Genomic DNA, 14718 nt, shown 5'->3' with positions numbered 1-14718 from the left:
CCACTGTACCAGGCCAGGAGGTCTGCAGCACTACCCAGCTCAGCTCCTGTAGCTGTCTGATCTTCCACAATGTGTGAACTGAGAGGGGAAGCCAGGAGATCCATGGGAAAATGAGTATTTGATTATAAAAGCAGGGCATGGTAGCACCCCTGCATTATAAATGGATTAAAATTCTATCCACCTGCCTATACTGGCAACTTTAATCCAGTTTCACAACTCAGAAGTTGCCACCTTTCCAATATTAATAACATTCTTTAACACAGGCTGTTACATGGCGCAGACATGCAGGTGGGCTGTCCTGCCCAGGGAGGGCTGAAGTGCAAAGCAGTGCTGCCCTGCTGTCTTCTCAACATCCCTGAGCTGGGCAGGCATCAATTTGGTCTGACTGTAATTTCCCAGTTATGCCAAGAGGTTTGCAATTAGTTTCTTCCAATTTTTAAAGCAGCCTTAGTGCAACATCTACCTTTTTCTATTAAACTATTTAAATTACATCTCCCTGGAGATGCAACCAGAGCAGGTGGAGTGTGATAAGGCTTCTTGCCAGCCTTAAAATGCTGTAGGACCCACATCTGATATGCTTTTGAAACTCCAGCACTGCACATAGATTTTTGTTCCTCTTCTATGCTTCTCTAAATGATGTGATTATGTCTATAATACTATAAAGCAACTGTGTCAACAATAAAGAGGAAGCATTTATGGCATAGGTTATTAAAACAATGAAAAATAGGCCAGTGCCATTTAAGTTCCTTGAGTGGGCTGAATGATAACTAGTTAAATAAGGAACAAAGATAAATAATTTATTACAGAATCAACACAACAAGCACAAGAAAATTGCATTCACTTTAGAATGCATCTCCAGAGGCTTCAGAGCAGAAGCACAGACAACATACAATGAATGCGTCAGAGCAAATGCAAAATGAAGGGGATTTAGAGAACCTGTTGCAAAATGGAGTAATCACTCAACTTCAGAAAATCCACATACATAACTGCCAGCCAGTTAAACACACCAGACAAAAGTTTATGCTAAAAGCAGTAGTGGCTCAAGGGACTGAAGATTACTGTGGTGTTTGGGTAGACTGGCTGCTTCAGCACACAGCCCCTACTACTCTGTGTGGTCAAGGCTCTGTGCGAACATGGGCAAAAACAGGACTCATTTTTACAGAGTAAAATGGGATAAAAGCCCATTAGGAAATCATAAGGCTGCTTACAAGTAAGGCCTAGCTCAGACATCACTGGATTAAGAAAGGTAGAGCAATACTCATCTTCAATTACTTATCCTGGAAGAGAATGAAAGAACTGAGCAGACAGAACTCAGTATAATCAAATGCAACTTCCCTTACAAGCCTGGATTTTTCACCCTCAGTCTGACAACTCAGTTCAAACAATTCAAGTTGTTTGTAATAACAAAGCAAATATTTCCAAAGATTAAAAACCTAGAATTAGTCTTGTATTTCCATTTTTGGCCTTTTAATTAGGTTTTTCTGAAGTGTTGAAAACAGAGCAACTCTAATTAATGGCTTTCATACTTTGCTTTTTAATAATAGCTCTTAACAGCCTGGCAGTTTGGAGGTTTCAGATAAAATTGGTAATGGATCAGAAAAGATTGTTTGGCTTGATTTTACTCAAACAAAAAGGAGACAAATCTGAACTTTCCATACACAATTAGATCTCATGAGAGTCTCACCTTGATCATGGTTCTGATAAGAATTTATATTAAGATCTCACCATCTTTTCTGAAGTAGACTCAATTAATTTTTCACACAAACTCAGTATATGACCTTGGATGAAGAAATCACCCAATCTTCTGACAGATGCAGCTTAATTTTTAAAAATAAATACAAAATGTGCGCAAACACCACCATAGAACAATTTCCATGTCTGTAACATATAGGACACAGCAAGTTATTTAGTCTTTCAATTTTTAACTGAGATCAGAAGCATATTTTACACTTCTTCACTATAAAGAATTTGTACTTTGTGTGTAAAGCAGTGATACCATAAACAGCCAACAATGAAATAAATGGGGCACTGGTGTGCATAGGCCCAAGACTCAGTGTTCTTTCGTCAGTATTTCCACAATATTGCTGCAGAACCTGAATCACTACTGTTATGTTTGTTCCTTTCTTGTTTAAGGAGGCAGGGAGGAAGATTGGGGAAGATGACACAACCAAGAAAGAAAGAGAAAGGAGCAGGGGAGAGAAAGCAGGACAACAAATCAATAAAGTAAATTTTGCCTAGCAGTAAAAACGGCTGACAGATCTGCTTCCCAAAGAACACTGAAAATTACTTTGCTAGTAAAAGTGGCAGAGAAGATAAGTCAGCTTGAAGGAGGCACGGGAGAGCTGTTATTGACAGATACACAGATGATGTAATTGCTCAAGATGAGCAGGTTTTTCCTTTTATCTCAATAAAACACTTCTGGATAAAAAGACTGGAAAGACAGGTGTGAGACAATAGCATAAAGCCTGTTCCTAACTTATGTCATTTTATATGGAGTTGATGTATGAAGTGGAAAAGAAATGCATTGAATGCTGAAGAAAAGTATCACAGAGAACAACTTACATACACTTCCAGTGATAAAATAATTTAATATTTGATAAAATATGCTTTGTCTATTGAAGAAATGCATTGATTTTCTAAAAGGCTAAATATGTGTTTAAGAAAATGTTCACTACTATTCTTATAAATTAGCTGATAGAATAGCATCTTAAATCGTCCTGTTTACATCTTGCTATGTCTGGCTCCAAGTGTGATTTCTTATGCAATCTGATCAGGAGACAATCTGATATACATTTCCTGTATTTCAACTCCTAGCACATTATGTTATTCCCTTCAGCCATTCTGGCACCCTTTCAAGACAGGTTTCGAAGCATCAAATGATTTGGGGGGAGTTTTTAGGTTGGTTTTTTTCCTGTTACTGAAAAACATTAGACAAGACTGATGACAGGTGAAAATATGCAGTAATGGGGGGGGTGGGGGATAAAGAGATAGTATTTTCTATATTCCATTTAATTAGATTATTTTCTTATGCTTTAAAATTGAATTCTTAGTATAATAGAGCGGCATGTTTCCACCAGTATCTCTATTGCAAAGATCCTTTAACAAACCCCACAGATACCTAAAGCCTCTCTTAACCCACACTGGGCCACCTCTGACGTCAACGTTGCCTGAATGGTGCAACCCAATTGCCAGGCTTCTGACCAGCCCCAGTGCATATGGGGTAAGTACCCAGCTTGGTTGATTGTGTTCAAGGTGTCAGCCAAAACCTGCCACTTTACATTGAACACTTCAGTACAGTCCCTTTTCTAAAACTTTCTACTTTTAATGCTAAGAATGATATAATTTCTTCACTTGTGAAGAAGACAACAAGGTACATTTTCATTAATAGCCACTAAGTACTATGAGCTTAAAATGTAAGTGATATATTCTAAATAATTCATCCAGATGCTGAAAGTATTGGCTACCCATCAGCAATATTTAAGCACTGAAATTATCTAAAACATCTAAAGGGTAGGTTATGTTTCTCAACACTGCTTGAGAGCAAAACATGGTAAGCAACTACTGGCTTTAATCAACAAGATGGTAAATGAACACCTGAGAAAATAAGCAAGTGATGAAATAAAAGTGAAATTGCATTAGAGTTGTTGCTCATTTAAGCTTTAACAAGTCTCCCTCAAGAGTCTCGCTTCCACAGATCTTTTTCTTTCTTTGAATGCAGGATCCACTGAAGGATGGTGACACAGTTCATATCATCACTAATGAGTTGACCGAAAACTATGAATCATCTGCTCACATACCAGTGCCAGCACAGGACAGCACTGGCTCCATTCACGTTACAGGCAAGGAAGACATTCAGGAAGGAGATCTAGGATTAGGAGGATACAAACTCCAGCTTCAACCCCAGAAGAATTCACTGGCATGAGCAGTGTAATGTTAATCACAAGAAAGAAGACTAAAACAAAGAAACAAGATTCTGTTATATGAACAAGAGGTCAGAAAAAAACATACTAAGCCCAAAAATCAAAGAAAATTTAGATTTCAGCAACTAAATGCCTCCTTCTCCCAGGAAGGGAGTTCCCTATCATATCCATATATCTACAACCATATGCAGGTTTTATGACTGTAGGAGATTTTAGTATAAAGACATGGGGCAGTACCAGCCCACTGTCTGTAAATCCATTACAGTAATGTTTTGTCTCAGCACTTGACTGTCCTGTGCCCCTCACATGTACACAGGCCTTTGAATATCGCTTAGTTTTCAGTAAGCTGAAGTTGAGAGAAATAGCTTCCTAACATTCATGGTCACATGATGACAGCTCTTTTCTACAGCTGGTCCTGACAAGATCCACACATAACTGCTCAGCAGATATTACATTTATAAGGAAGAAGCAGAAGATTCCTTGTCCAAGGACTATGTGATCTGAAAATGCTTAAAACATGCTTTGCGGTGCCTCAGTCTTGATAGATAAAGCTCCTTCATGCTCACAATATAGACTTTCCCTGCCATCCAGCCAATTATTTGCTTCCTAAATGCACCTTGTAGCATGGTCCACAGAGGGTTTCACTAGGCTGCCACAAACTGAACACAGATAGTAGGAGACATGGAGGTGGTATGAAATCAGCAACAAACACCTTTCCTGGCAGCACTGAATGAGCACAACCACTACTTAAAATCTGCAGTTATTCCACAAGGCATTTGTCTTTAAAAATTGCTAACATGCAAAGCTTAAATGGGGGGGGGCAAGGTTTTCTTGTTTTGAAAGATCATTCTAAACATATACCTTGATTTAAGAACTCAAATGCTTCTCTTTTTTTACTCTAAGAGTTGCTTCTAATTAAATATTTCTGCAATACAGTTATATCTTCTGACTCCATGTTCCAAGGATAAAGTTGTCTGTCTACCAATGCTGGGCACTCCATGTTACACTAGAAATGAGGACTGTGGTGGTTAGAGAGAGGTATCAAAGTGTTCATTGTTCTTCCTAAACACAGTCAATGGATAACCAACCCCTCAGCCATACATACAGCTGGCTGCCATACACTATCAAGCATTAGTACAGACCAGCTTTGGCACACAGCAGCTAAGCAGTGCCAAACCAGGGATAGAGCCAGGCTTCTGTTGTTAGAGCATGTGCCTTTCCTCACAGAAGTTTCAACTAGCCATGCATGATGATGTTCCTACTAAGGAAGTCAAAACATCAGGAGTTTCTAAGGAAGATCATTCTTAGTATATAAAGACAATGGGCAAGAAGAAATTTGTGATCTGGAAGAATAAAAATCGAACTGTCTCTATTAATAGTCCTAAAGATGAATAGGTCTTAATTTCACCACAAGTAAAATCTAAAATATAAATATAATCAAGTTTTAGTCATTCTTTTCCAGTGTAATTAATTTCTGGTTATATGTGACTCCAGAATAGAAATTTTAACCATAAATTTGAACTCAGTGGAGTTGTATGTGCTGTTTTCAAAAGATCAAAAGCTTAAACTGACATTTTATTTTGTCCTAAACCCTAATCAAGGATCTTCAATCCCCATGTGGTTTAAAACAAATAATATTCAGGTATGATAAGTTCTTAGAACAACTACTGAATTTCTAGCTCTGTGCTTTGCTTTGTTTAGCTGCATGGGCTGGGAAAAGATGTGCAGCAGCTTGCAAGAAGGGATGGAGAATAGGTAAGGAGGGAAGGTTTCGTGGCCAAGTACTGGGATACAGCAGAGAACAGAGAAAGGAGAAGCAGGCAGGCAAAGAGAAGCAGCAGAGTGAAGAGGTGGTAACACAGCAAGAAGCTCTTAGGGTAGGTGCTAACACCATCCTGACTTCAGAAGCCAGCTTCTGGTTTCAGTCTTTGGAAGTACTGAGGGCATCTCACCAGGCTTACTAAATTTCTCAGGAAGCATGGATTCCAGGCCTTAGATTACACTGGAAACCAATGAAGTGCTGTAGTATAATGAAGATGCAAAGCTGTTTTTCACAACTGCGACATGAACTGGTAATGACAAGCTCTTCAATAGTTTTGTTCTTAGATTCTACTCTGATATGTATCCTGCAGCATACTGTACAGGGGAATTCCTGATTTATTTATTGTGCCTATGTCCAGGTTTCTCCCTGGACATTTATCATTTGTACAACGATAAATGGAGAGTTCTGAAATTCTCAATTTATAAAAAAAGTCTGCAACAAATACTTTTCACACTGTTCTACTCCTATGCCTCAAAGGGTACTTACTTGGTAAAGAAAGTCATCCCTTATGACAGACAAATCATACTTCACATCTTCACAGGTCAGATTTTTATGCTAAGACTACCAGAGAAGATGAATCTATGGTCCCAGCAGGAAGAGTATTTATCATCTGGGATCATGCTCAGCAACCGAAGTATCATTGGCTTTTAGGAAAATTAGCAATATGAGCTGCAAGCAAACCTGAAGCTTCTGCTAAATGGCAGTAAGAGTCTCAATTGTCCATTACACCATTTCCTTATTTTATAACACTCTTCATGACACACAGCTCAAGAGAGTTACAGCATCGTTAGAACAAATTACATATTTGTATTCAAGAAAAAATTACTGACAACTAGTAATTCTGCATGACTGTTTAAACAGAGTAATGAATGTTAAGAGAGGCCTTTGATGTTAATTTACAGTTTATACACTGGAGATTTAAACTACTCAATATCACACAGTGTTTGACTGAATGTGCAAGTCACTCATGATAAATGTGAAGCTATTCCTTCTATCTGACTTAATCCAATAAAACACTGCTTGGAAAATGAAATGCAATATATTGTCAAAAATGTAGTGACTACATATTCAGAATGAAGGTGAAAATGTGACGTAAGGTGGAAATCTGGAATACTGCTAAACCTTTCAGGTTTCAAAATTAATACCTGACATTTTATACAGAAATATGAAGAACATTTTGCTAAATTTGAAAGCAGTGGAACAAATCCATACAGCAGAGCCAGTCCAAAAAGACACTCTACTGAAAATATCAGATTGCTATGATAACTTTCACAGAGACATGCATTATTTGGTAACTACACTGAAAACGGGGACCATTGGAAGTAAACACTTACGTTGCTGTGTTAAAAGCTTAAACTTTTCAATAGTAACGACTTTAGGGCTATCTCCAAACTGATGAACCCTGTGTATAACTTCAGCCAGGAAACTAATTGCCTTGAAGCCCTGAGAGCATTTCACACCCTTTTCACCTAGCAATTTATTCAAGTGCCTTGCTGAGCTGGTCTCTTTTCTTTCTTCCTCTGTATTTTGCTATCAGCCATCAAGAAATGTGAGCCCTGTAACACCCTGAGTGCTGTGTACATTTAGGTACAACATAAATGCAGCAATATTTAGATCTGTACTTTAGATGTACATGAGTATTACACGTGTGCTTCTGAAATTTTGTTTTCACAGAGATTGAGAATTCTTAGGATACAAATATTAACTATAAACTTCAGAGAACCAAGAGACAACATCCTGAAAGCCACTGCAGAGATTGGAAAATACTACTTCCAACTCAGTATATTGTGATTCTATACTTCTAAAGACAAAATTGTTTTTCCCCTACTTCCAGCAAAGTGGAAAATAGCCTTTATTGACATCTTAAAGCAAACCTGTTTTGAGCATTTTAAATAACTTAATACAAGGAAGCTTATCTCTGTCAATATAATCCCAACAGACATAAGTTCTGCTTAGTGAACTGTAAAGGACTTGTCAAAATTTTACTTTAGAAACTGTTTTCAGAACTTGAAAATTCTCCAGCTGACCCAAATTTTCTAAGCAAATATAAATTTATCCCACAGCCTTAGTCCCAATGCCTGAGTTTTCAGACCACAAAACCCCATCATTCCTGGGGCTCATTATTTAGCTTTTGTGGTAGATATTACTGGTCAGGACAGTTAGACAAAACATGTTTATTTGAATATTGGTTTACTGAGGTTTTAGGGGTTTTGCTCTTGGTAACCTATACATTTTTTACATCATGATCACATAGCAGAGTGCGAGTTTCTGAACAGAACAAAAGAAAAGTTCGCCAATATAGTAATTAGCTCTCTCTTTTTTCATGACTTTCAAGTGATTAAAAGAATAAGCCTAGTGCAGTGATGGGCATCAGCCAGGTGAATATCCCCTTCAACTGTCTTGTAGTGCAAACCACACTTCCAGTCTTAAAACCACCTGCTGAACACCCTGGCACACGTATAAAAATGCAGACTAATTCTTCAAACACCAAAACAATTCCAGCCAGCCCCATGGTGCCAATCTACGGCCCAGGTTTGTCTTTCCTCTGTGAAAAAAGGGACTTTCCTGCAGTTATCCCAAGGTGTGTCCGGTGTCCATCTGCAGCTTTGGCTCAGTTCCGAACAGCTCCTTGGCACCACCAGCACGGGCCCACTACAGCTGCATGGAATTCCATGTGTCCATGGAATTCCACAGGAAAAACCCATAGGCTTTGTGTTTCCAATTAGGAAACTGCAATTCCAATCCTTCCAACTTTCCCACTGTAAACAACCACACTGGCTTCCTCCCACACCAGCCCACCCTGGCTCTGGGCAGGCTTCACTCCACACTCCAGGGGAGGCAGTGAGGGCTGCGCAAGCTCTGCTGCACAACGTGCGACGGGAATCATTCTGCTTACAAATAAACCCTTTTTTCCCCACCAGCATCAGAGCAGAAGCTACATTTTCCCCAACTAATTCAATGTTACTGGTCAACATTATTAGCCTACAAAATCATATCTGAGGTATGGAAGAACAAATATTTTGTCAGGCCTCAGAGGCTCCCAAATCTGAGCCCGTCAAATTAACATTATGCTTCTGAGGACCTAGCAGAGCTTGAAATTCTGGTGCAGGAAGCAGTAAAGAATATCCAGGAGTGTTTTCCAGCTACTGTTCTACATCATTGTTTACCACAAAGCTGTCTGCTTCTGATGTGCTACAGCAGAAGCAGATGGACATAAAAAAATACAGGTACTTTATTGAATAAGGGCTTGAGACTAGATGAGCCTTACACCCAACAAGCTAAACACTGCAAGAAATAATCCTATGCCATGATATTAGACACCATGCAAGTCTAGGACAAGTTATATAGAAGTGAATTGAAACAGGATAATATCCCATATAAGCATAATGAGATTTCTTATTCCAGAGGTAAAGTAACTTTAGAATGCATGCCTGACTGGAAATGAAAATATAAAAGAGAAAACCACACAAATGAATGATGAAAGAAGGAAAGGGGGAGCAAGGGTGGAAAGAATCAGTGCCAAGGAGATTGAAATTGAAAAAGATCAGAAAGATATTCATAGCAAGTGCAGGCTAAAATCCAAATTAAGAAAAGTGAGAAACTAAGGATTATTTCAAAGTACACTCCTGAAAACTTTACTGAGCCACAGATAGCCCTGACACCACTATATTGTAAACCTTAGGTGCTCCACAGACAAAGTCAGAAACAGCTGAAAATTGACCAAATTTAAAGAAAATTAAGAAACAGGACCAAAGCTGAAAGGCTAATCCTGCAACAGCACTGTTAGAAAGCAATAAAAGCAACACAACCCTTATATTCACAGAAGGGTGGAAAAATGACTGAAGATATAAATTCTTCAGTCCTCTTATTTCATCTCTCACTCCTTCACCAGTTATTCATTTTCTTCACCCAGTTGTCTCTCACACCTTCTCTGGTTTAGCTTTAAGACAAAAACTTTACTTTTCCCATCCTTTGAGCTAACAAAATTATGAAGTCCTATTCTCCCTCTGTACGATAGCCACACCCAGCACTAATAATAAACTAATATGACACAAGATTGCATGAACTACATAACTTCTACCCCAAGTGGTGATCATGCTCAAAATCAGGGGGTCAAACACATTGCAACATCCTTTAGGCATTTCTTGATCATTACAGTGCTAAGAGCAAGAGCTTGTGTACATTTTATTACAGGAATCAAGAGGAGGAAACACCCTTAAGAAAAGCTGCAGAACCATTCTCAGTGTGGCTGGCATGAGGTTTCCAGTGCCAGCCAGTAACATCATATGCGCACCCTGAATGCATGGTTTTATCTCACAGTGAGGATGGGCCTTCAAAACCTTGGGCACACAGGATTGCACCGCTCCAGGGAGGGGCTGGCACACAGGCAAGCACACCAATACACACACCCTAAATCCAAACCCTCTCTTTTCACCCTTTGTACGTATTCCCTCAGCCTGGGGCAGCTCCAGGAGGGTCAGGTCCCTCACCCAACCCATAGGAGAGGGAGCAACTCTGCAGCAAACCAAGCAGATGTTTCCAGCTGGCAGAGCAGGGAATGTGCTGCTGCTCTCTTGCTCTTTCATGGTCCAGGCACGTTTTCCTGCTGGTACTCAGAGAGTACTGCTGCCACTGCTGATTAGAGAAATGACTGGAGCACCTTTTCTGATGAAAACTAATGTGAAGTGGACACTTGAGACAAGTACTCCAGTTTCTGCTGAATGAACCATCAGGCCCATGCAAAAAAAGTAAGAAAACGCTGCTCTATTTCTTAACTGTTTTGTTTACTGCAAAAATCTGTCTACAATCACCAAGCTCCTGATATTTGCTGGCCTAAATACCAATAATGCAGATCTGTTAGGAACCCTCAAACTCCCTATATTTGGCTCAGAACAAACATCCTCCCCCTCTGCATGAGCTTTCCCATATGCCATCATCTGACAGGGCTTCACACTGACCTGGTTTGCAGGAAAACTGCAATGGTCTATCCCTGAACTGAAATTTTCAAGCACTGGAAGAGAATTCCAGTAAAAAGTCAGGTACATCTATGCATATTCCCTGATTTTTAGTGTAGTTCAAGCGCTCTGGGAAGGTAACTGTAAACCACAGTTGCCAAAAATTAACTTTCATCTGAAAACACCATATGCACCTAAGAAGCGCTATTGGCACATGTTTGTAACCAAAGGCAGGTATTCCAGCTGAACTCCACCAGGAATAGAACTCATGGCTATTTCACAGAAACCTCCACCTTCTGTACATACAACTACAGAAGTAATTTGTAATATTCCTCTCTGTTCATGCAATACCCTCAATGAACAAGTAGTGACACACAGTGTGTACTGTAAATGTACAGTCAAAAACCAAGTTTAAGTGCATTTGCATGAAATAATAATAAAAAACTTACAACTTTAGTTTATCTCCCAGTTTAATCAGGTCTGAGGAAATCTGGTTTATTCCACAGACATTTGAAACTATTTAAAGCCTAGTTAGCAAAGTTTATTAGAGAAAAACAAAGATACACTGCTGCCCATAAAAATAGCCAGAGCTCATAATTTACTCAATGTGGCTCCTCAAAAGATTTAGAAAAGTTTGTATTATGAGTATTATCTGAACCACCTCAGACTTCCACTAGGTGCTTTTGTTATTAAAAAAGCACAATACAACATGCAATGTAAGTAAGGAAAACAACTACAGAAAAAAAAAATCTGCCTTTAGGACTTTCCAGATTATTTCTAGACCAGTCAGTATCTTCTGATTACTTAGAAAGTTATTTCAGTATCCCTGAATCTGCCTACCTAACCACTGTACTGAGTGACCTGAGCCAGCAAACAGTCCACGAAATCACACTTCTCCAGCCTTGAGGACTGGGCCAAAGAAGATACAGATGCTGTTTACAGAGTACATCCTCTCCTTTGCCACTTCCCCTTCATGTCTTACAGAAACCTGATCGAGGAAAGGTTGGAGCAGTATATAATAACCCCCCATCCATCTTCCCTAATAAATTCATTTTTTACAAGTCCAAGGCTGTCCAAAGATTTGCCTCATGTTAAACTGAGACACAATTTTTGACAGTGTCTAAACTTAAGCTCCTAAAATTCATGGATTTCTTATTAAATAATCTAACTTTTGCAAGTGATGAACACTCAAGAACTCTCACTGAAACCTATTACAGCCCTAAAGTCATACTGAAATTAGCCCATAGAAGTGCCAAATCACATGCTGCACCCAGCAGAGCCTCCATGACAAAAATACAGCATAAAATACACCTTATTTTGATTGGCACAAGAAGCTCTCTACTCCAGGAATGAAACTGATTTTATCACGGGGTGACTCAGCTTCAATATAAGGAATAAATTTGCAACAGAAACAGGACTGACCCCCTTCAGGCCACCGGTGCTGGATTTGGTTTGGGGTTTTTTTATTTCCTTTTTCATTTCTGAAGGCTACCTGGGGTGGACCAGGCTAATCCTGAGGAGTGATGACCTCATCTTTTGTTCAGCCTCCCAGCCAAGGTAGTGTGGAACAGTCTGCTGAATTCACCACGATTTGTGTGAAAGCCCAGTGTGTTGCAGCTTATTTTCCCTTGGCTGCTCCAGCATATGCCTTCTGTATGATCTGGCCTCATGCTCAGAACAGCCTTAGCTGATGGGGATTTCTTCTAAAATTTCTATACAAAAAGGTATCACTTCAACACACAATAGTGCAAGGCTAGAGAAGAAGTCGTTAGCATTAACAAGCTCCTGCATTCTTTGTGGTTTTAACATCAGGATTTACGTGTGTAGAGAGCCCTGGTTGGGACGCAGTTTATTTAGAAGAGCTTTCACCATCTGTTCTTCCAAATCCTGCAAACACGAAGAAAATACACTTCACAAGCAGCTACAAATACAGATGAGCTCTGCAGTTTATATTGGAATGTACTGCATACAGGGAAAATAATTCATAATATCCCCAAGTTTTCTCCTTCAGGCATAAATTGAGGATTGAAGCTCTAATGCTTTCGCTTTTTGCCATTGTGAAAGAATTCTCTGGTTTACATGAATTCACCATCATATGTCTTCATACTATGAAGCAGAGGATAAACTTTGAAATTAAGATAACTTAAAAGATTTTCTAATTAAACTGGTCAACTTCACTAATACATCACCTGTCATCACACAGTTCTTACTGAGATTTTTTTTATTACCTAGAAATTAAAATCTCTGAATAATTAACAAGTTAAATTACAGCTACAACATTTTTTAAACACCTTCAAAGTACAGTCCAATGAAGAAAATCCATTAGTATCTACTTTCTTTAAAGTACAGCTTCCAGCCCTTATCCCTGACTTTTCAACCCATTTCTACCTACTTGAGAAATGATGCCTCAGCAAACTCTGCCCCAGTTTTCCAGGCAGTATAGATATCAGTTGCCTAACAGCTGGGGCTAAGGCATTGGAGCTTCCCTAAGCAGACTTCTGTGAAGGATCTCTCAAAGGATGACCTGCTCTGCAAGCTCCCAAGGAAGCAGAAGCCTGCCCATACCTGCATGGACAGCAGCCATTCCAGACAGACAAGAAATACACCCTTCCCACTCTCCTGCAAGGACTCCGATTTCCACACTTTACTCTCAGATAAACTGGTTTGACAAGAAGCCACCACCCCTGAAGGCTAGAGAAACAAATCCCTCATTCCCAGCACTTATCCTGTGTCTGCTGTCACATGGTTATGCTGATGCTTCCCTGAAGATGGCAAACTGTCCTCCTTCATAAGCCTGCTTCTCCTGCCTGTCGTCTTTAGAAGGGCCAGATCTGCCCTAAGAGCCATGAAAAGTGCAGTGTGTGCGGGAAGGGGAGGCTCAGCAAGCAACACACCTTTGAAGGCAGCCATAAACCCTGAGAACTAGCCATGCCCTTTATGGTCCCCCCTCTGCAGACAGAATATTCTTTCTTGTCTCAACAGTGCAGACAACTGGCAAAGCCAGTGCAAGAGTTGACAGGCAAAGTCAGAGAACCCTGGTCTTGGCGTTCATTGATGGTTCATTTTCTATACTTATTTCTTCTTGGACAATCATACCTTTGCTCTTCCACTTCAGTGCTGTCCATAAGCTATGGAATTCGGAGTGACTCAGGCATAGTTAAATTATCTCTTGTTTTTGCAGGGCACTTACTATAGAGCTGGCCAAAAATACCACTCAGATTTTTGCAACAAAAAAGCACCTTTGCATCAAAATCAAAGACTGTACAGTACCATGCTGATTTCATTAAAGGTTCCATGGAACAGAAGTCTCACATTAATAGTTTTGATTGTTTTGGTTAAGTTTTTTCCCATTTATTATTTATCTTACGCATTAAAAATTAATAGAGTGATGTTATTTGCCCATATACTGTACCCAAATTCACAAGCAAATCTTAAAAAAAATCAGTTATGAAACAATAATGGTTAATGTCCTCATAAGAAATTTCAGGCTTTCCTTCTAGTACAGAAGGGGAGGAAATATTTCAGATAGAAGAAATTTCTGTCCCCCCCCAGTAGTAACCATCATAAAAACAGCAACGTGTCTCTTTGAACTTTAGCTAACAGTGCTTTTAGGCTGCTTCCAGCCCAACTACTACAGCCCACAGCCCCTCTGGGGATGCAGGACATGCACAAGGCCTCCCAGATAAAAAAGGAGAAGTATCTCTCTGCTCCAGCCAGTGACAGGATAGTAAAGAATGTCATTTATCACATGAACTCCAGCACTCTCAAACCAGCTCACTTCCTCTCTTTCCTGGCTCTCTGTCAGTTTCACCCAAATAAGCTCCATCCCACAGCAATAATCTTTTTCCATGACAAGCCCTCAAAACCCCCAGAGGTTTAAATGGGAACACGACAACAAAGCCAGGAAACTCACATGAGTTAAAGGAAGGACAACTGTCTATTAATATGATCATGAGCAAAAGCATCTGTGAAATTCTTTTTTTAACAATCTTAATTTCAGGCTTAACTCCAGTTTATGAAT

At 39.5% G+C, this 14718-nt stretch overlaps 1 protein-coding gene across 5 annotated transcripts in view; it reads left to right on the top strand.

Moving 5' to 3' along the window:
• The window catches only part of SLC9A9 (solute carrier family 9 member A9), a 175630-nt gene extending 168850 nt beyond the window's left edge, over positions 1 to 6780 (top strand). For all 5 annotated transcript variants that reach the window (XM_005527073.3, XM_088061093.1, XM_014256202.2 and 2 more), the window contains 2 exons: positions 3115 to 3220; positions 3719 to 6780. In XM_005527073.3, the coding sequence (XP_005527130.1) occupies positions 3115 to 3220; positions 3719 to 3922 (310 nt within the window). In that variant the 3' untranslated portion in view covers positions 3923 to 6780. The remainder of the gene's footprint in view (positions 1 to 3114; positions 3221 to 3718) is intronic.
• Positions 6781 to 14718: the final 7938 nt, after the last annotated feature.

Source organism: Pseudopodoces humilis, chromosome 11 (genome assembly GCF_049639895.1).
Source record: "Pseudopodoces humilis isolate 2021_Gansu_Grassland_sample_001 chromosome 11, ASM4963989v1, whole genome shotgun sequence".
NCBI lineage: Eukaryota > Metazoa > Chordata > Aves > Passeriformes > Paridae > Pseudopodoces > Pseudopodoces humilis.
Note: the sequence above shows the minus strand (reverse complement) of the source record. Positions and strands in the feature narration are given on the sequence as shown.